The sequence below is a fragment of the Palaemon carinicauda genome, chromosome 27, assembly GCF_036898095.1.
Source record: "Palaemon carinicauda isolate YSFRI2023 chromosome 27, ASM3689809v2, whole genome shotgun sequence".
Classification (NCBI taxonomy): Eukaryota; Metazoa; Arthropoda; class Malacostraca; order Decapoda; family Palaemonidae; genus Palaemon; species Palaemon carinicauda.
This window is the reverse complement of record NC_090751.1, coordinates 74533462-74557466: the sequence shown is the minus strand read 5'-3', so window position 1 is coordinate 74557466 and position 24005 is coordinate 74533462. Positions and strand designations below refer to the sequence as shown.

At 39.6% G+C, this 24005-nt stretch overlaps 1 protein-coding gene across 1 annotated transcript in view; it reads left to right on the top strand.

Annotated features, from left to right (window-relative positions):
* Sap-r (Saposin-related) overlaps positions 1-24005 on the top strand; it is a 1093325-nt gene that overhangs the window by 901656 nt on the left and 167664 nt on the right. The window contains exon 15 of the mRNA XM_068351162.1: positions 9218-9318. Within this exon, the coding sequence (XP_068207263.1) occupies positions 9218-9318 (101 nt within the window). The remainder of the gene's footprint in view (positions 1-9217; positions 9319-24005) is intronic.

Genomic DNA, 24005 nt, shown 5'->3' with positions numbered 1-24005 from the left:
ATTTTTATGGTTTTAATTGAATCTTTTATTAATTTTTATATATAATAATTGATATCGGCGTCAATGACCGTAGATGTCAGGATGCCTGAAAACTTGAAATCAATCAATCAGGTCCGGTGAATGCGGCGACCACTCCGGGTCACACCTGTGGCTGATCAGTCGGTCAGGGAAACGCTGCTGTAGCTATGCCAATGTTTCTTTTGAAGTTTTGGGGGTGGCACCATCCTACTGTCTTTTGCTCAGTAGTCCATGGCATCTGGAAGGTCGAATTTGGTAGACTCTTAGAACATTAATTTTTCTTGATAAATCTGAAAAATTAAAGGAATTGATTTTTTATTTCAAAAGTTCTTTAAGTTTAGGTAATGAACGTTTTTTTTGTGTCACCCTATAGGCTTACATAGGTTCCTCACTTGAAGGCCTGAAACGCTTGATGTGTCGAGGTTCTTGAATCTTTTGAAAGTATTGTCCCATACATCATATGGGCAGACCTCAAAACTATTTTAGAATTATACAAGCCCTTAATTTTTTTTCAAAAATTAGTTATGGGTGTGAAGTATACTCAGTTACCCCGAGGGTTAAAGATACAGTGAGCCCTCGCTACTTCGCGGTTCGACCATCGCGGATTCACCACTTTGCGGATTTTTTTCATAACCCATATATATATACATATCGCGGATTTTCCGGAAATTTTGAAAATACCGCGATATCTGAAGACCCCAAATACGATATTTCGTTACCTGTAATTCCATTAATACTGTAATTAGTAATATCTGCTCTTACTGATTGTTCATTGCATTACATATAACCTAAAAACCATCATTCGTCGCTCTATAGTAAGTCTCACCTCCCGCCTAGGATCTAGTGAAAATCCCGTAATTCAAAATGTGCTTGCAAGTGCAGCGAGAATAAAATCCAAAATGTGGGAAACCTGGAATACGGAAGCGTCAGTACAATGAATTGTATTCACTAATATTTGATAGTGTGGCTATGCCAAATCTTCATCACTAAATAACTTTGGTATGATACCCTGTATTGTTATGATAACGTGTTTATTATGTTACATCTTTGTTGTCTGGCTGTCCTGTATTTCCTTCACACCACCTGCTCAGTGACTAAATTTCTTTTTTTCTCCCTCCCTAGTGTTCTTTCATTATTCAAGCAATTTCTGTTCCAACATATTTATCATTGTCATCTCCATTTTTTTTCTTTTTTTTTCTTTCTCCCTCTCTTTTTGTTTGCTAATATGTATGTTATCATCATTGTTAAGCATTAATTCTATTGTGACTTTGTTACCCAGACCTTAGATCTCTGTGGTCAACCTGCTAATTGATGTTTATAATATATCATTGATATTATTGCATATCTCATTTTTTTTTTTTTTTTTTTTTTTTTTTTTTTTTTTTTTTTTTTTTTTTTTTTTTTTCCGATGTCAAAAGTGTAAGATCACTGTACCCTTATTGTAACTCTGTATATGGCTTCTGCTGAAATAAAGATTATTATTATTATTATTATAATTCAGCACAGAAAGAAATAAAACACGAAAAGAGAATGTGATCATACGATAATTCAGTACTGTATACAGTACGTAGTAAAATTAAATCGAACATGAAACGCAAATCAGATGCAGTCATACCATATTAGAATGGTGTAAGGCTGCTGATGGCTACTACTGTACTACAAATGTAATGGATGTGCTTCTTTTCCATGAATCTTTTGTATGTATACGTACGTAGTACTGCATCCAATAATATTTTTTGTTGCAAAAATCACATCTCGAATAAGTGTACGAGAGAGAGAGAGAGAGAGAGAGAGAGAGAGAGAGAGAGAGAGAGAGAGAGAGAGAGAGAGAGAGAGAGAGAGAGACATCCTACAACAAAACAAGCGTAAAATAGCGTACGTAAAGCTGTATTGTTATTATTATTATTGTTGTTGTTATTAAAATTATTATTGTTATTATTATTATTATTATCATTATTATTATTATTATTATTATCATTATTTATTATTATTATTATTATTACTGTACAGTATACGTAGGAAAACTTGTATTTTGAATTGGTAACCTACGTAGCATATAAGACGGGTTGTGATTGGTTCAAGTGCTGATAGATGACGAATCAGAACCCAAGTTTTGTTATCTAGCCTGTGATTGGTATTTTTCCCGCATCTCCAACTTCCAGCATCTTTTCGCGGTCACTTTCTCTCCCGCCGTATCGCTGTGTAGACGTTGTTAAGTTATTGTGAACTTTAATCTGTGCTGTGCGTGACTGTTTTAAGTTGAACTTTTTGTTGAACTTTCTGTTAAACCCTACTGTACAATGCCTCCCAAGCGTTCTGCTTCTACTAAGGCTGGTAGTGAGCCTAAACGCTACCGAAGGATGATGACGATTGCTGAGAAGGTGACGCTTCTCGATATGTTAAAAGACGGTAGAAGTTACGCGTCCGCAGCCCGCCATTTTGGAATCAACAAATCCACCGTTCGCTATATCAAGAAGGAAGAGGCGAACATTAGAAAGACGGCTACCATCACCTTTAGCAGATCAGCGAAGCGAGTCGTTACCACGCGTAATAAAACTATCGTACGCATGGAAGGTGCTTTAGCAGTGTAGATTGCCGACTGCCGGAAGAAGAACATAGCCTTGGATACGAATACCATCCGAACCAAGGCTTTGAGCTTGTATGAGAATTTTGCGGCAAAGGAACCTCAAGACGACGATGGCGACCATGCTGAAGATGATGATGATGTAGATGAACCTCAACCAGGGACATCCACTGATTCCCAGCGTCAGAAACAACGTTTTTCCACCAGCAAAGCATGGTTCGCGAAGTTTCAGAAACGCTTCGCCCTGAAAAGCGTTTCCCTGCATGGCGAGGTTGCTTCCGCTGACACTGCCGCTGCTGAAACTTATGTGAACCAGACGTTCAAGAATATTATCGGCGAAGGTGGATACAAGCCGGAACAAGTGTTTAATATGGATGAGACCGGGTTGTTTTGGAAGAGAATGCCGTCGCGAACTTTCCTGTTCAAAGAAGAAGCCAAAGCCTCTGGCTTTAAAGCATACAAGGATCGCGTTACCCTCGTGATGTGTGGCAATGCTGCTGGATTTTTGCTAAAGCCGGGGCTTATTTACAAATCGAAAAATCCTCGCGCTTTGAAAAATAAGAATAAGAATCTCCTTCCCGTGGACTGGATGCATAATCCAAAAGCATGGATTACGAAGATGCTGACCTCCAACTGGTTCCACCAGTGTTTCATCCCGCAAGTCAGCAAATATCTCGTAGATAAGGGCTTGCCATTTAAGATCCTTCTCCTTATGGATAACGCTGGTGGACACGCAACTGATCTGTCGCATGAGGGCATTCAGGTTGAGTTACTGCCACCCAACACCACGTCATTAATTCAACCGATGATGGACCAGGGGGTTATCAGGGCGTTCAAGGCCCTCTACACGAAAAATACCTTGGCGGACCTCGTTGCGTGTGGATGCCGCCCAAGATGATGAGAATGAAGATTTTAACTTGAAGGCGTACTGGCGGCAGTACACCATAGCCACGTACCTGCAGAACATTCAGAAGGCACTGCAAGAAATGAAACCTGCAACCTTGAATGCGAGCTGGAAGAAGTTGTGGCCGCAGATTGTTTACAACGACGAGGGATTTACTCCGTCTGAAATCCAACACTCTGCAATACGCAAATCTGTGCAGTTGGCTGCGATAATTGGAGGTGACGAGTTTGGCGACATGACGACTGAAGACGTCGACGAGTTGTTGGTCTGCCATTCCCAGCCGCTAACTGACGCAGACCTAGAAGACCTGACGAAATCGGCCAGTGAAGAAGAGAGCGAATCACAGGAAGAGACCCAAGAAAATGTCGAAGAAACGGGCTTAACATTAGAACGGCTTGCCAAGACCTGCAACCATGCGAAGGAATTGAAAGAAATGTTGCAAGAGTGGGACGAGGATATGGTTCGGTCTATGCAATTCTGCAACAAGATCGATGAAGACATGACTCCCTACAGGATGCTCTTAGAGCGAAAAAAGAAGCAGCGGCAGCAACTTCCGATCACAATGTTCTTCCAGCCTCGCAAAAAAGAGCCAGTTCCTCCTGCTAGTACGCCTTCGGAAGAAATTGAAGAAGTTTCCCAGGAAGAAGTTGAAGAGGTGTCCCAGGAAAAGACACCTCCGTCTGAAGAGACGTAAATTACTGTCATCGGCTGCACAGTAGAAGACATCATCAGCTTCATCATCATCATTTCTACTGTGCAGCAAATTCATCGCCATCATCATTCAAGTTTTTCTTGAACTTCTTTCGTGGTGAGTACAGTAACAATCTTTATTTTTTACTTTAATATTCTAACATTTTAATATTTGTGCCTGTTTTAGTTTAGTACTGTATGCATTAAGTTAAAGGGAAGGTTTTAAAAGTCTGAAGAGTATACAGGTTATAACCTTTCATATTTTTTTTTTTAAATTTACATTTACGTACGTAAAACAATCTCTCTCTCTCTCTCTCTCTCTCTCTCTCTCTCTCTCTCTCTCTCTCTCTCTCTCTCTCTCGTAAATTGTTTTCCTGCTTTGCTACGTACAGTATGTACTGTATGATTTTATATAGATACGGTAAATAATATTTGTAATAACATATTTTCTAAAAGCTTTTACTGTAAATATCATTATTTATCACTTTCATCATGCGCGTTAAATGCCTTCTTTGTTTACTGAGCGTGGTTGTTTACTGAGCGTACTTTATGACGCCGTCGTTTCAGGCGGCGTCATAAAGAAAAACATTTTATTTGGAAGTCCTAAGAAAAATTAAGTAAAACATTGGTAATAACAAAATCAACATACTGTACTGAATAATCAATATAATCGATGCAAAAACTAACCTGTACACAGATGTGTAAATGCGTTTGTTTCTTCATTAGGATCAGAGATAAACTAAACAAAACATTGGTTGCCATTTTTTATCGTGCTATTTGGCGTGTTTAGGAAACGCATGATATAAAATCGGCTTTAATATTTGTGCCTGTTTTAGTTTAGGGTACTGTAGTACATGCATTAAGTGTTCTGTACATTAAAGGGTAGTTTGTTAACAGTACTACGTACAAGGGAAGGTTTTAAAAGTCTGAATATACATGTTAAATAAATAGGTAAATATGGTGTCACTACTTCGCGGATTTTCACCTATCGCGGTCGGGTCTGGAACCTATCTACCGCGATAAACGAGGGTTCACTGTATTAGATTCTATACATCATGTTGGTATTAGATTGTCCACAGGAGCATTTAGAACTTCACCTATTTCATGTCTCCTTGTTGAGGCTGGAGAATTGCCTTTAGACCTTTACCGAATGTCTTCTATTGTTCGGTATTGGTCGAGGTTGCACAGACTCCATAACTCTTTAGCCTGTCAGACTGCAAGCCTTGTAAGGCACTCATCATACTTTGAATTGTACCCAAAATCTCCTTAACCTTACGGCTTTCTGGTGAAAAATTTATTAAACCGTCTTGATATAATTAGAAGTAAGGTGCTTCCATTTAAGATATCATCGACCCCTCAGTCAAAATTACCAGATATCATTTTGTAAATATTTTATTGGTGTTAGAAAGAACATGACTGAATTAGAAGCTAGGGAGGCAATTTAACTATTTTTATTGATGAAAGAAGTGTCCTTCAAGCTTTAGAAGGTTTTAGGTTAAAAGATTTTAGAGTGGCTTATAAATATTGGCCTGAAAGGTATAACGGTTCTATTTTGCTGGGTTCCGGCACACATAGGTGTGTCTGGAAATCAAGAGGCAGATTCGCTGGCAAAGAGTGCTGCAGCCGAGTTGCTGCCAAGAAGGTATCGCATTCTCTGTAATGATTTTTTACCGGCAATTAAGATTTTTATTTATATAATAATTGGAAAAAGCATCGGGGTAGTTTAACTGAAAATAAGATGAGAGAAATTGCGAATGTTATATCCCCTTGGAGGTATAACATAATGCTCGAAAGTGGGAGACTACTCTTTGTTGTCTCCGCATTGATCACACTCGGATGACACATGAGTTTCTGCTGGCTGGCCAACAGCAACCATATTGCGACGAGTCTTTGATACCCTTGACAGTGAGACATTTGTTGACTGAATGCCCCACGTATAGCACAGAAAGAAAGAGATATGTTTGAGGCTCGAGGTGAGGATGGCAGGTGCATCCTTGCCTAGATCCCTGGACATGATGTTTCGAACTATGCTAGGGGCATTTTTAGAATTATTCCAGAAGCAGGTATTCTGAATGCTTGCTATGTAAATTTTATAACATATTTACTTTTCTGGTTTTAATTGAATGTTCTTTTAGTTTTTATTTATAGTAAACGATATTGACGTCAATCACCTTAGATTTTGGGATGCCAGAGAACTTTAAATCATTCGTTCATACTTGAATTTGCTCTCCTATCCATGTTGCTTTTTTCTGTCTCTTATTGTTATTCCCATCATTATTCTTTCCTTAGCCCATCGTCGTAACTAGCTTATATTCCAAGTCTTTAATAAGGCTCCAAGTTTATGATGCAGAACTTAAAATTGGTATGACTATCTGATCAAATACTTTTAGTTTTTTAGAGAAAGTAGCAATTCACTTTTCAAATTCTCAATTTGTTTACCAAACGCTCTCCATCACATGCTTATTCCCTATGTTGAGGAAATGCTATTTCTGGGCCTAATCTTTGACAGAAAACTAGAAGTTAAATGTTTGTATTTCAAATATTTTTCAAGTTTTTGGCCCATACATCTTGGGGGAACCGATTGTCACTCTTTTTATATGATGGGAATATATTCGTAAGACTTGTTACCAAGTTGTAGATTTTAGATTCCATTTAACATGCTGGCATCAGATTAGCTACTGGTGCTTTCAGGGTCATCATCTATCCCTATTCTGTTAGTTGATGCTGATGAGTGGCCTCTGGGCCTATATTACCAGCCCATTACTATTACATATTGGTATATGTTACTTAGGTTTCTCAACTTTTTGTCCTTTCAAACTGCCAATAAGAAGAGTTTCTTTTCCTACTATATGAACCTCACTTTTCACCCCCAAATCATTATGGATTCAGAGTGAAACCTGCTAAATAGCCCTAATTTTTCCATGAATTATTTGCTATCTTTTAAGTTTTCTTTCACCTCTTCCTGGATACTAACAGAGATTACCTTGTGTAATTATTTTACCTTCTGTAAGGGCAACATTGTAAATGAAGAAATGTGATCTACCATTCTGAACACCATATAGCAACTGGACACAAAAATATATTCTGTATAAGCAGTCACCTTATTACCTGATATTTCACAGTTGGTGCTAGAAAATGCAAGATATAATTTCCCAGTTTGTGTTAGAGAAGGCAAGTGATAACAACCAACACACATTTGCTCTTAAAAACATTTCACTAAATATAACAATCATTACAGTTTTGTGGAGTCTAATCCTCCTAATATCATCCAGGCCCTATTTCACTGTACCCATCCTTCCATCCCCTATCTATGGGTAGATATTTGATCTTCCATAGATATTATGTCTTTTTCTTACTTATCTTCAGGCGTCAGTCTTTAAGTACCTGTCTCCATTTTTCTAGCTTCAACTCTAATCCTTCTCTAGTACCAAGACAATGACTTTAGAAAATCAAACTCCTTAACTGACCTCATATGTCCGATGTTATTACATCCATCTGAAGGTCAATTAAGTATGGGCTGAGTGCTGATCCTTGGTACAGTTTGACACACCTCAAAGTTGTTTGTAGCTCCAAAAGAGCTTTATTCTTGTGTAATTTCTTCTGTTTACATAGCCTGTACCATTTAATATACTTTTCAGAAACATACTTCTCTCTTTTAAATTTCTCTATATTTCATGCCTTGGTTACTGATCATATGCCTTTTCCAAATTAATAAATAACTGTAGTCCTTACCTTTGTTTTTTTATATATATATATATATATATCCCCATTATCTGTCCTAATTCAAAATTGTATCTACTGTACCTTCCCCTGAACTCAAATTGCTCTTCACTTATTGTAGTTTCCCTCTTTATTCTTTCTTTTATATTTTTTCATAGACTTTCATTGTTTAGGATATCACTTTTATCCCTCATTGAATAAAGCAGTCAAGTATAATGGCCTTTCCTTAATTGATTGCGACTAGTAGGGTGCTCCTCCAAATGGTCAGTATTTGTTCTTCGCTGTAGATCTTACACATCGGATCCCACAGTGTATCAATCCATTCACTTCAGAATAATATCTATACTTTGACAGGTATCTACTGCCTTTCCCCTTACATTTTATCAAAGTGAAGAGACTCTCTTCACTTCTTATCAACTGCTATCCCCCACAGTTTCACTAGTTGAGTTAAACATTTTGTATAAGGTGGTAAATATGTTATGGCCCAGGCAGGTGGATGTCTGTTATATATTGTACAGTATCAGTATGACCAAGGTAGACTTTTAAAGATCACTTAAAGGATTTCTTGTTAAATGGTGAGTAAATTGGGCAGTTTATCTTCTAGGTGGTTAAAGAATCCTGAATTGAAGTTTATGATTACAATATTGACATCTTATACATATGATTCTAGTGCATAACTCTATTGCTTTATTAACATATAGGTAGGCCTTTTGCCTAATGGTTTCAGCAAAGGGAGCTTTTGAAATTTTGCCCTCTGTGTTGTCATGTTTATCAGTTGTTCCACTAGGAACATGAGGAATCAGAAGCTCACTGTATGTTATTTTGTTATGTCTTGGTAACCTTCCTTGCAATATGCAATAATGTTATCTATAGTCCATTTCTTTTAGCGATGCATATTTGCACCGACTCGCAGCGGTGCCCTTTTAGCTCTGAAAAGTTTTCGGATCGCTGATTGGTTGGAATTATCTCGTCCAACCAATCAGCGATCTGGAAACTTTTCCGAGCTAAAAGGGCACCGCTGCGAGTCGGTGCAAATATGCATCGCTAAAAGAAATGGACTATAGGTTTATTTTACTAGATATATATTTTAACTTTTATTTTTTCCAACATTTTGTGGTTTATTACTTGATTCATTCACAAACCATGTAAGAATATAAATTATTAAATTACAATTTTTCATTTAAGTTTTTGCATACAAGAAAAATATTGTAATTTTTGCTATTGCACCAATAACTATTACTGATTTGCTTACAAATACTTATTACTCACAATGTTGCTTGAACATGAAATTTAATTTCCAGAAACAGATGATGGTTTTGAAACGACACAATCTGCTGTTTGCGTTTTATGTGAATTTGCAATGACACAGCTGGATGAAATGCTGTCAGAAAATGCAACAGAAGTAAGTAATGTTTCCATTACGTATGTATTTTTTAATTCTTTAATAAACTTGAAGCAATTTTGGCCATTCATTGTATGAGTCATTTATAAGACATTCCTGAAATTTAAGTCACTGATGTGAATTATAAGTGAAATGTTCCTTGTAGAGGATCGATATTTGTGGGGAATTTTGATTGAACAAAGATACCTGAGTGAGTACTAAGGTTTTGCAAGGAGTACTGTAGGTAGCAACCGAAAGTGTAAAATTACTCTGAGAGATGGGTGAAGTTATTAGTGTAAGAGTTGCTTAGCCAAGTAGCTTGGGAATTACTAACAGTGACAATTATGAATACCTGTTATATAGCGGAAGGTATGGAAGTACTGTAAGTAATTTGGTGAAAATGAGAGAACTTGTATGTTGGTATTAGGAATTTACAAGAACCTCAGGTGTACGGAAGTTTGTTGGCAAGTGTTTGGGATAAGATAATGCGTGGTATACGTGAGGGGGATTGTGTGGGTTGTATGTATACCTTGGTGAATCTAGAAGATGAGAGGTACATTAAGGTGAGACAAGTAATGGTGGGTAAGGTAAAGAACGATAAATATTGAAAGTGTGATGAGTTGAAGTAAATAAAGTAAATTGTAAATTTAAGTGAGGTCGGAAAGAAACATTTATTGAAAATATTATGGGATAGTCGGAGGGGTTTGAGTAACATTGATGAGGATTGTGGTGGTTCCAACGTACTAGAATTTAGAATAATTCTAAGTGAAGAGGCTCCTATACAGGTAGTCATTAACTTACGACCAAGATAGTGACCGAGAAACAGGTCATAACTTTATCTGGACGCATGTTTTAAACTCAAAAGTGAAGTTCCCTTGGAATTTATTTTGCAGTGTCATGATGGTGTAATCCTCTTGGTCATATTTTACCAATATTTTCTTACTCTTTATAATTTCATTTTCTTGGTTCATAGGATATCACATGCTTAATTAAAGACAGTAATGCATTGGATCCCTCTCTCTGGTCACGGCTTATTTTTTCTTTGCCTACACTTACACAGAATAGTTTGGCCTAGTCTTTGCATATTCTCGTCTTTCCTCATACATCTGACAACAATGAGATACTTAACACTTCTTCACCCAAGGGGTTAATTACTGTGCTGCAATTTGTTCAGTGTACTTTCCTCTTGGTAAGGGTAGAAGAGACTCTTTAGCTGTGGTAAGCAGCTCTTCTAGGAGAAGGACACTCCAAAATTAAACCACTGTTCTCTAGTCTTGGGTAGTGCCATAGCCTCTGTACCATGGTCTTCCACTGTCTTGGGTTGGAGTTCTCTTGCTTGAGGGTACACTCAGGCACACTATTCTATCTTATTTTTTTTTCTTCCTCTTGTTTTTTTGAAATGGTGTGTTGGGCAGGCTTAATAGAAGGGCCATGGATGCCTGGTGGTTTATCAAGAGGTTGTCTTTTCCTTTTTCTGATTATTTTTCTTCTCAAAACCATCCTTAATGTCCTCCCTTCAGTTGAAGTGGCTATCCTGGAGGGTATTTAGCCTTGCATGGTGTATCGGCTCCTCCATGTTGACCAGTTTTTCCGACTTTTTACTATAGTCTATGGGTATCATCAATCACTTTGTTTATAATTCTGTACTTATTGTTTTTGTTATAATTCTTGTTAATCTAGTTTTTAAGTATGCTGTCTCTTTTTTATTTCTATTAATTCTTATGCTGTCTGGAGACATTGAGCGAAATCCGGGACCAGTACGTCCTAGATTTCGTCAATGTCGTCTTCTGTATTGCAATATTCGTGGTCGTCATGCAAATATCCAAGACCTTACAGTTGCGTCCAGACAGTATGATATTCTTTTGTGCTCAGAAACTTTGGTTTCTAATATGAGGCACTCATCTGAGCTCCTTATAACTGGTTTCAAGAAGCCAATAATGTTGAAACGTGATGCCATCCCTAGGGCCAGGGGAATGGCGGTGTATATTAGGACCGAGTACCCTGCTTCTCATAAGTCCTGCTATCAATGTGGATGTCATGAGATTCAGGTAATTAAAGTTTGTGGCAGGCATAACAACTTTTATTTGTGTTCGATCTACCGGAATCCAGGCATAGATGATTCTATCTTCGATTGTCTTCTTACCATTATGGCTAAGATACAAGAAGATGATAGAAAGGCTTCTTTTGTCTTTGTTGGTGATTTTAATGCTCACCATAGGGAGTGGTTAAGTTCTATCTCTCCTACCGATCGCCATGGCTTAAGAGCTTTAGACTTTGCCTCTGAATCAGGCTGTGAGCAAATCATAAATGAAGCTACTCACAGGTCTGGTAATTGCTTGGACCTCGTATACACTGACTCCCCTGGCGTTATAACTAGTAAGGTTGGTTCTCCAGTCGGGACATCTGATCATGCCTTGATTTCATTATTAGTGAAGACTGAGCAGCCTGTCCCTGATATATCATATTCTTGTAAAATTTATATGAAATCCCAAGCAGACTGGAATGGGATTTTACATGATCTTTTGTGCTTGAATTGGCCACAATTATATAATAGTGTAGATCCTGTTGTCCCTTTGAATGAGAATCTAGTCAACATAATTGATAGGCGTATCCCTTCTCGTGTGCTAAGGTACCGAGTGAAGGACAAACCGTGGTTCAATGATGATTGTAGACGTGCTTATTTGGAGAAACAGGAGGCCTATCATCTTTGGAAGGGTAACAGATCAGATTTGACCTGGAACAACTATACTCAGCTTCGAGCTTTTGCTCAGAGAGTTTATGCCTCAACTGAAAAGGAATACAATTTAACCATAAAAGAAACACTTTCTGGTACAACTCAGGAACATAAATGGTGGTCTACCCTTAAATCTGCACTCTTTGGTGTAGATGCAACAGTTCCTCCTTTACTTAAACCAGATGGCTCAGTCACTCACTGTCCAAAGGAAAAGGCAACCCTTTTGGCTGATGTTTTTGACAGTAAACAGAGTAATGAAAAACTTGAACTTCCTCATTCCTGTTTTCCTGAGGCTAAACTAACTAGTTTAGCTTTTCGATCTCGTGAGATTAAAGCTCTGTTGATGGACCTTGATGCTTATGGAGGTGTAGACCCAAATGGTATTTTTCCTTTGTTTTTTATAAAGACAGCAGATTTCTTTGCTCCAAAGTTATCTGTTATTTTGCGCAAGTTAGCAAGAAGAGGAGCTTTTAGCACTAGTTGGAGAATTGGTAATGTTACTCCTCTATGTAAATGTGTTTGTGGTAGCTCAAGTCCCACTGATTACCACCCAATTTCCATAACTCCCATATTATCTAAAGTTTTTGAACGTCTTCTGGCAAAACGTCTTAATAGGTTTGCTGAAGGTAATCATCTACTCCCTAGTTTGCAATTTGGTTTTCGTAAAGGCCTTGGAGCATGTGATGCCCTTCTTACAATCTCCAATGCTGTACAGAAATCCCTTGATTGTGGTCGGGAAGTTCGTATGATTGGCCTTGATTTTAGTGCTGCCTTTGACCGTGTTAATCACGAGGCCCTTGTTTTCAAACTGAAACAGTTGGGAGTGGGTGGGTCGTTTCTTAGCATTATTATTGATTTTTTAAGTAATAGATCTCAAAGAGTTGTTGTTGATGGGCACCATAGTGATTATAGGAATGTGATATCCGGTGTTCCACAGGGTAGTGTTCTTGGCCCATTACTTTTCATACTATATACACATGACATGTGGTTTGGCCTAGAAAACAAGCTTGTTGCATATGCAGATGATGCTACTCTCTTTGCATCAATTCCATCCCCTGAATGTAGATCTAGGGTTGGTGAATCCCTTAATAGAGATTTAGCTAGAATTAGTGCATGGTGCAAATTATGGGGTATGAAGTTGAATCCTAACAAAACTCAAAGTATGATTGTAAGTAGGTCAAGGACGGTGGCGCCTCAACATCCGGATCTCAGTATTGATAATGTTTCTTTAAATATGTATGACTCTTTCAAAATTTTAGGTGTGATTCTCGACACTAAATTTACTTTTGAGAAACATATAAGGTCTGTGTCTTCTTCAATTGCACAAAAAATAGGCTTATTGAGAAAGTCTTTCAAGATTTTCGGTGATCAATCTATTCTGAAGAAGTGTTTTAATTCTTTCATTCTACCTTGTTTTGAGTATTGTTCTCCTGTTTGGTCTTCAGCTGCTGATTCTCATCTTAATTTGTTGGACAGAAACTTACGGGCTATTAAATTTCTTATTCCTGATCTAGATATTAATCTCTGGCACCGTCGTTCAATTAGTTCATTATGCATGTTGCATAAGATTTTTCATAACTCTGACCATCCTTTACATTCAGATCTCCCTGGACAATTCTATCCTGTTCGTAATACTAGGCAGGCAGTTAATTCTAATAGCCAGGCCTTCTCCATCACGAGGCTCAATACTACGCAGTACTCTAGAAGTTTTATTCCAGCTGTTACCAAGTTGTGGAATGATCTTCCTAATCGGGTTGTTGAATCAGTAGAACTTCAAAAGTTCAAAGTTGGAGCAAATGCTTTTTTGTTGACCAGGCGGACATGAGTCTTTTATAGTTTATTTATGACATATTTGTTTTTGATGTTGTTAATAGTTTATATATGACATGTCTGTTTTGACGTTGTTACTGTTTTTAGAATGATTTATTGTTAATTTGTTCTCTTCATTTATTTATTTCCTTATTTCCTTTCCTCACTGGGCTATTTTTCCCTGTTGGAGCCCCTGGGCTTATAGCATCTTGCTTTTCCAACTAGGGTTGTAGCTTGGATAGTAATAATAATAATAATAATTTTGTATTTTATTTTTCAATCTACGAGGAATTTTAACTATCAACTATCACTGCCATTTTTTTGTTTTGTTTACCTTTAGTTGTGATCAGCTAATTTCAAGGGCCCGCTACTGCATTGACAAGATGCGCACATATGAATTACAAAGAGTATCGCTTATATGATTTCTTAACTTGTTCAAAATATCTTCATAATGAATATTACATCGGCCTCAATATGTTATAGGATATCATGGGTTTCATTGTGCGACATGCAAATTTTAGCCTATAGAATATGATTTTATATATCTGGTATAATGCTAATTCCTTTTTTGGGGGAAACCAAATTACATCATTTGACACCTTTACTCCATTTGTTTATCCTATCTTCTAGTTCGTGTTAAAAAATAAAATAGAATAATAGAAATAATGTAATAATCATTGTGTAAATGCATACAGCCACAATAATAACCAAACAAATATCAGTTCTTTTGTCATGAACAATCAAATCAAGTAGGTGGTTTTGCTCATATTTCAATCATCGTACAGTAGTGAACAATTCCTGTAGTTCCTACAAAGTTAAGTAGCATAAGTGACATTTTTACATTATCCCCTTATTAGCCATGGAGAACAGATCAAGAAAATATACTGCCAAATACAGTATACACAACAAGCTGTTGCTGAAGGTGAAAAAATAAACGATGTTCATAGCCGCTATTCTGTTTGATTCAGGGAAAGCTGTGTCTGAAACTGGATGAAACAAAAAGAAAAATTGGTGGGGACGTATAAATATGCACATCGCGTAATTAAAGGTAAATGCCAAATATAGAAGATGACATGATAAAGTGTACGAAAACCGTAAAAAATAGTTTTGTTATAACATGATATAATTAATAATTTTCTACTATTGTATGATTATTGAAATACGGGCAAAATATCTGCTATCTGATTCGATTGTTCATGACAAAACAGCTGGTTTTTGTTTGGTAGTTATTGTGGCAATATATGTTTATGCAATCATTATGATGTTACTTTTATCATTCTTTTATTCTTTAACCTATTGAACTAGAAGATGGGATAAAGGAGGTTTCAATTGTAATTTAGTTTCTCAAAAAAGGAATTCGAATTATATCGGAAACATAAGATATTTTATAGGCTAAAATTTTCCGGTGAGACGTTGCCGAGTAGATTCAGGTTTCCGCTGTGCTTTGTTGAATTCTCGCCCTGAGTTGTGTTTTACCTTATATACCTTGTTTTTGAAATCTTTGAAAATGTTGGTTAATCTCATGGAGAAATGAAAATGTTGGTTAATCTCATGGAGAGACGAAAGTGAGAAGTAAACTTATATCATGTTTCATTGCTCCCTGTGTGGATCTGCGGTGAGAGCCTTAAAAAGGTGGATAGGATGTGACTGTAAAAGGTTCTACCACAGGCAGTGCTTATACAGTAAAAGCAAACATCAGTGATGAAGACTTGAAAAACTAGAAATGGATTTGTCCACACTGCGTAGACGAAGCTAGAATAGCCAAGACAATTATATCGAGAATGGAGGAGGAATTGACAGTGAAAGACATTGATATAGGTGTGCATGAAGAGAAAATCGCTGAATGAAAACTGACTCGCGGAGCTTACCACAGACATAGCAAACTCCACCCAGACCACTGATCTTACTTAAAAGGTTGATAATCTAGCTATGAATATGGAATCAATTATTGTAAACACTTTGAACACTGATGGACCCAAAACAAATGAAAATGACATATGGTGACAAATTTGAGGAAAAATCTACTATTAATAAAATCGACTAAAGCATCAACTAAAATCACCGACAGAAAAAATTAGTTCGAACATGCATTTAAAGATATTCCAATTCTTAATGAGAGGCCAATTTAAAATGGAAATGTTGTTGTAAAGTTTGCTGATGAGAAGATCAGAGAGGAAGCAACAAACAAGATTAAAACCCTGGTAGTTGACAGTGAGACTAGGAAAATGGAAAATATAAAAACCTAAAATAATGATAGGCAATATATACAATAATGAAGATGCAGTAGTAAATGCTTTAAAATGAATTGTTGCCCGAGTCATATTCAACATGTAGAAGAGTAGATTAGATTAGTCTGATATCCAAGAAAAATGCTGTAGGTGGGAATGCTCACTACTTGTTGAAATGTGATCCTGATTTTTGGAAGGCTATTCATGATAAAGGTAATAAAGTTATGCTGCAATAGGGTACATATAACAAAGTGATAGGTATCATGTGACTTATCACGTGATCATCTGCTACCAGTGTCAGAGATATGGACATTTTGAAAAAGGTTGTGGAGCTTACCACGGACACAGCAAATAAAGTGATAAAGTTTGCAGGAAATGTTAAGGAAAACAATCCTCTAACGAATGTTATACGAAACAGGTAGAATCTGTAAACTGCACTAAGTTAAGCAAATCAAATGACCACACTGTGAATTCAAAAAATTGCAAATCTTATGATTTGGAATTGAAAAGACTAGCAGAAAATACTGACCATGGATTCTAAGGATGTCATAAACTGTGGCTATGTAAATATACAATCTGTTGATGATAAAACTATTCAAATTTGACAATGAATAAAGGAAAAATATTTGGACATACTGTATTAGCATTATCCAAAATTTGATTGAATAACTTTGACAAGGCTAAGATCACCGAAATTACCCCCCCCACCCACCCACACATTCTTTCTTTCGTATTCCGAGAGAGAGCAATTTTGGGAGGGAGTCAGGCTCTTCATCAATAAGGGTTACTCAAATCTCAAGATGATAAAAAGAACTAGTCTAACAAGCTTTGAATATATAGAAATAAATTTCATGCACAAAAACAAAAAAATATCCATTATAACAGTTCACAAACCTTTGAGAACAAATACTTGTATCTTCTTTGGAGAATTCAGTGTACTAATTCAGATGATTAGCATGGAAAAAAAAATCTAATAGTTATTTGTGGAACTTCAATCTTTGGATGGCGACACACCAAATCTTGATGCTTCAGCATTTAGTGAGTTATTGGAATCATCAATTAATAGATAATGTTGACTCTGCAACTACTTAACAGATTTTGAGTGAAGCGAAAAATCTATTTTTGGGTGAGGTAGCTAGCCATGTTGTCCTGATAGAAGTTCCTTCTTAATAGCTTCCTAGGTTATATTTAACTACAGTGATATATCCCAGAGAATTTTACTAGAAGTATCCAGAATTCTAACTCCTAGCGCGAGTATCCCTTGTATTATCTTATAGGGATATCGCATAAGATCAGAGGACGTATTCTTGACACGCCACATAGTTATCTACACCCCTAATAGTATTTACGCTTCGAGAGGGGAAAGTGGCAAGAATTGTAGGAGAGCCGTTATTAAGGCAACACTCCTACTCGTACTGTGATTGAGCGCCAGCACGCCGCCGTGTGGCGCCATCTAGTCATTCTTTGTAGCGTTAATGAGGTGCTACAGATACAGTACATTAGGGAGGGATTCATTTATCCTTTGTCAAAGGAGGGTGGGTCCATCAGGACGACATGGCTACCTCACCCAAAAATAGATTGTTCGCTTCGCTCAAAATCCGAATTTTGGGCTCAGGCTGTGTCTTACCAGAGCATTAATGTATCTGTGGATTTTCAATAGTGCCAATCACCTCAAGATAAATTTTCCTTGGTCGTCTAGACCCAGAGACACGTGGTGTTACCGTCATACACCCTTCAACTGATCATGGACTATGTCAGTGCTTCCTGCCCCCTACAGGGATGAATCATGGAAGACTCTAGGAAAAAAACCCGAGGATTGTGAGTTCAAGGAACAATCTAGCAAACAAGTTGTATATTAGTGTCATCATATACGTAAAACATAGTTTGTATTTTGAAAGGAACAAATATGTATAAGTTACTGACACCTCCTTTAATCTGCTTGTTTATTGTAGATAAGTTAGACAGGTTAACATTCATGTAGGAAAAGTAAAGTCAGTAAGTTGAACAGGTTGGTATGGTCAGTCATTACCAAGTACTGAACTTAAAAGAATAAGATATAAATTTGATGATTGTTTGCTTAAAAACAGAATTATTCTGAATATTTTCCAAAAATAAGAGGATAAAAAGTAGCTCTGACACCCTTTATTTGCATTTTAGAAATTTTAGGGCAAAATGAGACGCAAAATTTCCTAACTGTGTTTATTAACAAACAGTATATAGAAATCATGGGTTGTAACATATACAATCAAATAAAAATTTTCTTTGAAAATATTGTGTGAACGCATAATAATTAGTACAGTAATAACAGAAAAATTTATAAAGTTTCATCTGAAAGGGAAACACAAGCCACTCCATAGGAAATATAGTAATATTTCACTATTGTCTCTGTTGTTACAAAAGGAACACTTGCATATGAATATGCATGGCACATGTGTCGGTCTTTTATGCTTTAGTCACCTGTGTATTTAGAATAGTCTATAGTGTCATGTACTGGACACATCACTAAACATGATACACCGTAGGAGTTCATCATGCACACCCTTTACTATAAGTCCCAATTAGTGCACTGTTCTTTGCAGAAATCAAGCGGCAGGTTTTAGTACACTACCTGCTGCCACCACATAGTGTTTTATCTCTTGTACTTGTTTCGCATAATGTTTAAAGAAGACCCTGTATGACTTCCATCCAGTGTAGGCGCGAAGACTCTCAAAACACATGTTTTGGAAGAAGTTCAGAGATGAAGCAACCTTTCTCGGATCATGACCTGCGGGTGTACTGTCTGGATCCGCTCTGCGAATAAAATAGGTGATCTTCGCCCTTAGTTGTTTCAAGGTCAATGTTGAACCCGATGTTTCTCCCCTGAAAAGCTGACCTCCCTTAAAGTCTAAAGTTCTACAAAGATAGACCTTTAGGCATTCTACTGGACATAGAGATGCTTCTTCCTTCAGAGGGCAGATTCTCCAGGGACCCCACCTTTTAGTGGGCAGCTCGTTCTTGGCGAGAAACGCTGGGTCCGGAAAAAGGTTCAGTTCTCCGCAGTCTGTGACCTGAATGTGGCTATCATCCCTCGAAAGGGCCACTATTTCGCTAACTCTGGCTCCTGAGGCTAGGGCAAATAAGAATATCACCTTTTGAGTCAAGTCTTTCAGAGAGCAATCTTCGTTGTTCAAGGTTGATGGTAAGTGAAGGACCTTATCCAAGGACCATGAAATGGGCCTCGGAGGAGCTGCGGGCCGAAGTCTAGCGCAGGCTTTCGGAATCTTGTTGAAGATCTCGTTGGAGAAGTCCACCTGGAAGGCGTACAGCAAGGGTCTGGTCAGGGCAGATTTACACATAGCAATCGTGTTGGCTGCTAAACCTTGTTCATGGTGATGGATGAAGAAGGACAAACAGAATTCCGTTGAAATCTCCTTTGGTTTCTTTGCCTTGACAAAGGCAACCCATTTCTTCGTGGAAGACTCGTATTGTCTTCTCGTTGATTTTGACTTCTATTCTTCTAAAAAGTTAATACTGTGTCTTGAAATCCCAAACCTTTTCTTGACTGCTAAGGAGAGAAAATCATGAGATGAAGGTTCCGAGTTTTCTGTGATGAAGCTGAGACAGTCTACTTCTGCACTTGCTGAGTCAGAACTGGGTCCGGCAACAGGATCAGTTTCAGGCGTAGTTCCGTTATCAGGGGGAACCAGATGCTGTTGGGCCACTTGTGAGCCACTATTGCTGCTGTTCCTTGGAAGGATCTCAGTTTGTTGAGGACTTTCAGCAGAAGGTTGGTTGGAGAGAACAGGTAGATCTTGGACCATCTGTTCCAGTCTAGGGACATCACATCCGTTGCTTCAACTTGAGGATCCTCGTATGGGGCTACATACCGGGGTAGCTTCTTGTTGTCGCTCGTTGCGAAGAGGTCTATCTGCAGTCCTGGGACATTACATAAGATGAAGGAGAATGATCTTGCATCTAGGGACTATCGGGTTGAGCCTGGATAGAGCGTCCGCCGTCACATTGCGGAACCCTTGAAGGTGGACTGCTGATAAGTGCCATCTCTTCTTCTCCGCCAGGCGAAAGTATCACTTGGTTGATTTGAGGAGATCTCGAGCCCTGTCGATTCAGGCATCTCATTACAACCTCGCTGTCTAGTACCAGTCGGATGTGGATTGAGCAGCGAAGTTTCAGTATTTTCAGTGAGAGAAAAACTGCCAGGGCTTCCAGAATGTTGATATGGAAGGTCTTAAAGAGGGAGGAGCAGGTTTCTTGGACTTTTCGATGGTGAGAGTGGCCTCCCCACCCTTCCTTCGAGGCATCTGTGTGAACGGTGACTGAAGGTGGAGGCGGTTGTAAGGGTACCTTCTTCTTCAGGTACTTGGCCTCCGACCATGGCTTGAGGAGGGATCGCAGACGAGTTGGTATCAGTCTTTTCAGATCTCTTCGAGCGTTTGAAGCGTATTTTCTCCAAACTCCTGATGCATCTTTTAATTGAGCTCTCAATACTGGGTCTGTCACTGAGGCGAACTGGAGGGACCCCAACACTCTCTCCTGTTCTCTTCTTGATATCCTGTCGGATTGAAGAAGCCTCTTGACAGATCCCGCTATCTCTCTCCTCTTCTTTGATGGAATGGAGAGGCAGTGTGACTGTAAGTTCCAGTGGACACCCAGCCATTGGAACTTCTGAGCTGGAGATAGTCGAGACTTTTCCAAGTTGATCTTGAATCTTGAGTGTTCCAGGAGCTGGATCACTTCCTTGGAGGCTTGCGTGCATTCTTCTTCGGATGCAGCCCATACCAGCCAGTCGTCCAGGTAGGCAATCACCTGAACTCCCTTTAGGCGTAGTTGACGAATGACTGCGTTCGCAAGCTTTGTGAATACCCTTGGGGCTATGTTTAGTCCGAAGGGCATGGCTCTGAAGACATACTGCCTTTTTTGCAGTTTGAATCCTAGGTAGGGGGAAACTTGGCGGTTGATCAGAACATGCCAGTATGCGTCCGCCATGTCTATGGAGACTGTGTATGCCTGTTTGGGCAGTAGGGTCCTTATGTGTTGAAGAGTCAGCATTCTGAACTTGTTGTTCACTATGAACTTGTTGAGTGGTGATAAGTCCAGAATGACTCTGAGCTTTTCCGAGTCTTTAATCGGAACACAGAACAGCCTTCCTTGGCATTTGATGGACTTTGCCCTCCTTACAATTCCCTTGTCTAGGAGTTCCTGAACATATTCTTCCAATATGGGGGTTGAGTGTTGGAAGAACTGAGGGAAGTTTGGTGGAGCTGCATTCCAACTCCACCCTAATCCGTTCTTGATTAGGCTGTGGGCCCAGGGATTGAAGGTCCAGCGATCCTGGAAGAGAAGTCTCCCTCCTACCGGTAGCATCTAACTTGGAGTGCTGGTTGGAGGACTTTCCTCCTTGGCCACGTCCACCTTATTTGCCCCTACCTCTGGAAGGGTGTCTAGAGGAACCTCGAAAGGAACCTCGAGACTTCGGCCGAAAGGTTGTCGATTGCCTTTCAAAGGCTGGGGTGAAGACAGGCGACTGAGTCGCCACCTGTTGGGGCACCAGCTGGAAAGTGGTAGGTGGTTTTACCACCGTCTGGGGCACCATGGCCACGGGAAGCTGTTGTTGTCGTGGAGGGCGAGAGGGCACTCTGGGTCGTTTGGTCTTCCATTTTGGTTGGGGACCCTCTTCAGTGGAAGACTTCCTCTTTGAGGACAAGCCCCATTTATGGAGGAGATTCCTGTTCTCCGTTGCGGCTCAATCAACAACCTCTTTGACCACTTCACTCGGGAAGAGGTCTTTTCCCCAGATGTTGGAGGCTATCGGCTTCCTTCGTTCTTGCCTCACCGCAGCCGAAGCGAACATGAACTCCCTACAAGCCCGTCTGGCTTTGATGAAGTTATATAGGTCTTTGGTGACCGTTGCCAAATGCGCTTTGGCAAAGACCATATACATATCTTGGGTGTCGGGGACGCTTGCCATCGTCTCTAATCCAGTTTGTAAGGACATAGAGGCGGCAAGTCTCTCCTTTGTTTCCTGTTCCCTGCGCAGGTGGAAGTCTGACAACTTTGGGAGGTCTTCTCCGAACTGACGTCCAGCAATGTCGGCCTCCAGCTTCCCTAATGAGAAGGTGTTATAGACATCCTTCCAGTCTGCATCATCTGATGGTAGGGCAAGGGAGAATGGCTTACACTCTTCGAGTGTAGGGCAAGGTTTCCCTGCCTCGACTGCCTTTAAGGCTGCCTTGAACCCTTTTTCCATAAAGGGGAAGGCACGGGAAGAAGCAGCGATGGAGGACGGGTGCTGCTTGTTGAGAGCCGGCACCTTGGAGCTAGTGAAGCCCCTCTCCTTCAAGGGTTTGTAAACAAGGCCTGGGCCTTGGGGAGGTCTAGTATGATGACCTCTTTCGGCTCTGTTTCTTCTTTGGAAGGGGGTTCCGTCCTCAGGCGGACGTAACAATCCGGGTAGGCCCCCTTGCTGGGACAAAACTCAACGTCGTCAAGTGGAACAGTGCCCAGTTTGTCGGAGAGGAAGATCTTCCCCCCTGACATGGGCATGTGCTCAGCATACCTCCAAGGATTAATGTCAGAAAAGGCGGGAAGATCCTTGACGTTTAGCTTCTTGGGGGCTAAACGTGTAGACACGAGTTGGTGCATCTCCGTCTGCAGTGAAGCCTCCTTCTCGGACGATTGCTTCTTCATGTCCTGGAACATGGACAAGAGAGAAGTTAGCGTATGGCTAATCGTGTCTAATTGGGGGGCAGAAGAAGTCGACGGGACAGGCTCAGCCACCGTAGCCGATGAAACCGAAATAATTTTGGCTTTCTCTTCGTCGCCTTGAGGAGATAAAACAGTCTCCTGATCCTTCTCTTCAACTAGAAGACTGTTCCATCTCCTCAGAAACTACCAACATGTCATCCTCCTGTTGGATGTCCTTCAAGGCATCAGAAACATCAGATTCTATCGGAATCTGTACGAGGGGAATCTCAGGCTGAGCTTGGGGGATAACTGCATCCGAAGATGCTCTGGGGAATAAACCAGCCCTCATCCTTTCATTAGGAAGGTATGAGCCAGTGGTGTTCTTCTGGAAGCCCCTGACCCATTTTCGCAGCGGATCTCTTGCTGCATCCCTTGACTCAGTAGACTTTTGAGCATCAAAAGCCTCAGTAACCAGTTTTGAACAAACGTCACATACCTGGGGGTCCCAAAACTTCAGAGATCTCTTTGTAGTTGCGCAGCGCGCGTGGATCCTGCACACATCATGGCCGCAGAAGCTCTTACTGCAGACCTTGCAGAAATGGTTCCCTCACTCAGGATGCTCCTCCTGTAAAGAAAGAAAAGCAGATGAGTATTCGGTGAAATATCTTAGAATTTCATCATACAATGTTGTATATATAGTTTAGCTTAGGATAGGTAAGCTAGGAGGGAAAGAGGAAAGACACCCACATGTGTTTCCTGTCCAGCCCATTGCTATGACCTCCTTCAATATTGAACACTAAATTTTAGTCGAATTAAGGGAGAAGATAATATCCTTTGGATATAAAGTGTAATTTTAACACCGTCTTCTAAGGTTCAATATAGGGGATTGAATAAAATGATCATTGATCGTTATCTAAGCCAGAGAGAATGGCTCTTTTGGTGTGGTGGTCTCACAATAGGCTGCCCAAGAAGCACCTTGTAGGTTGAAAGAAATGTATGGGCTACAGCACGGACCGCACAGCGGTATGTGTCATGCGGAATAATCAATATCGCAGTGACTAAGACCACTCCGCAGCCAGTACTGTAGTGCCTGCCTGCATACTCCGGCATTACCCTGGGCTATTGAAGGTATACTGCCTTCTTAGGTAAAAGGGCGGCGGGCCACCGGCAGCCGCTCCGCTGCCGGCAGCCCGGGGTCCCTCTTTAAGGGCGGACCCGCCGGCTGCCTGGGAAATGATATGTCTTCAGACAATTGG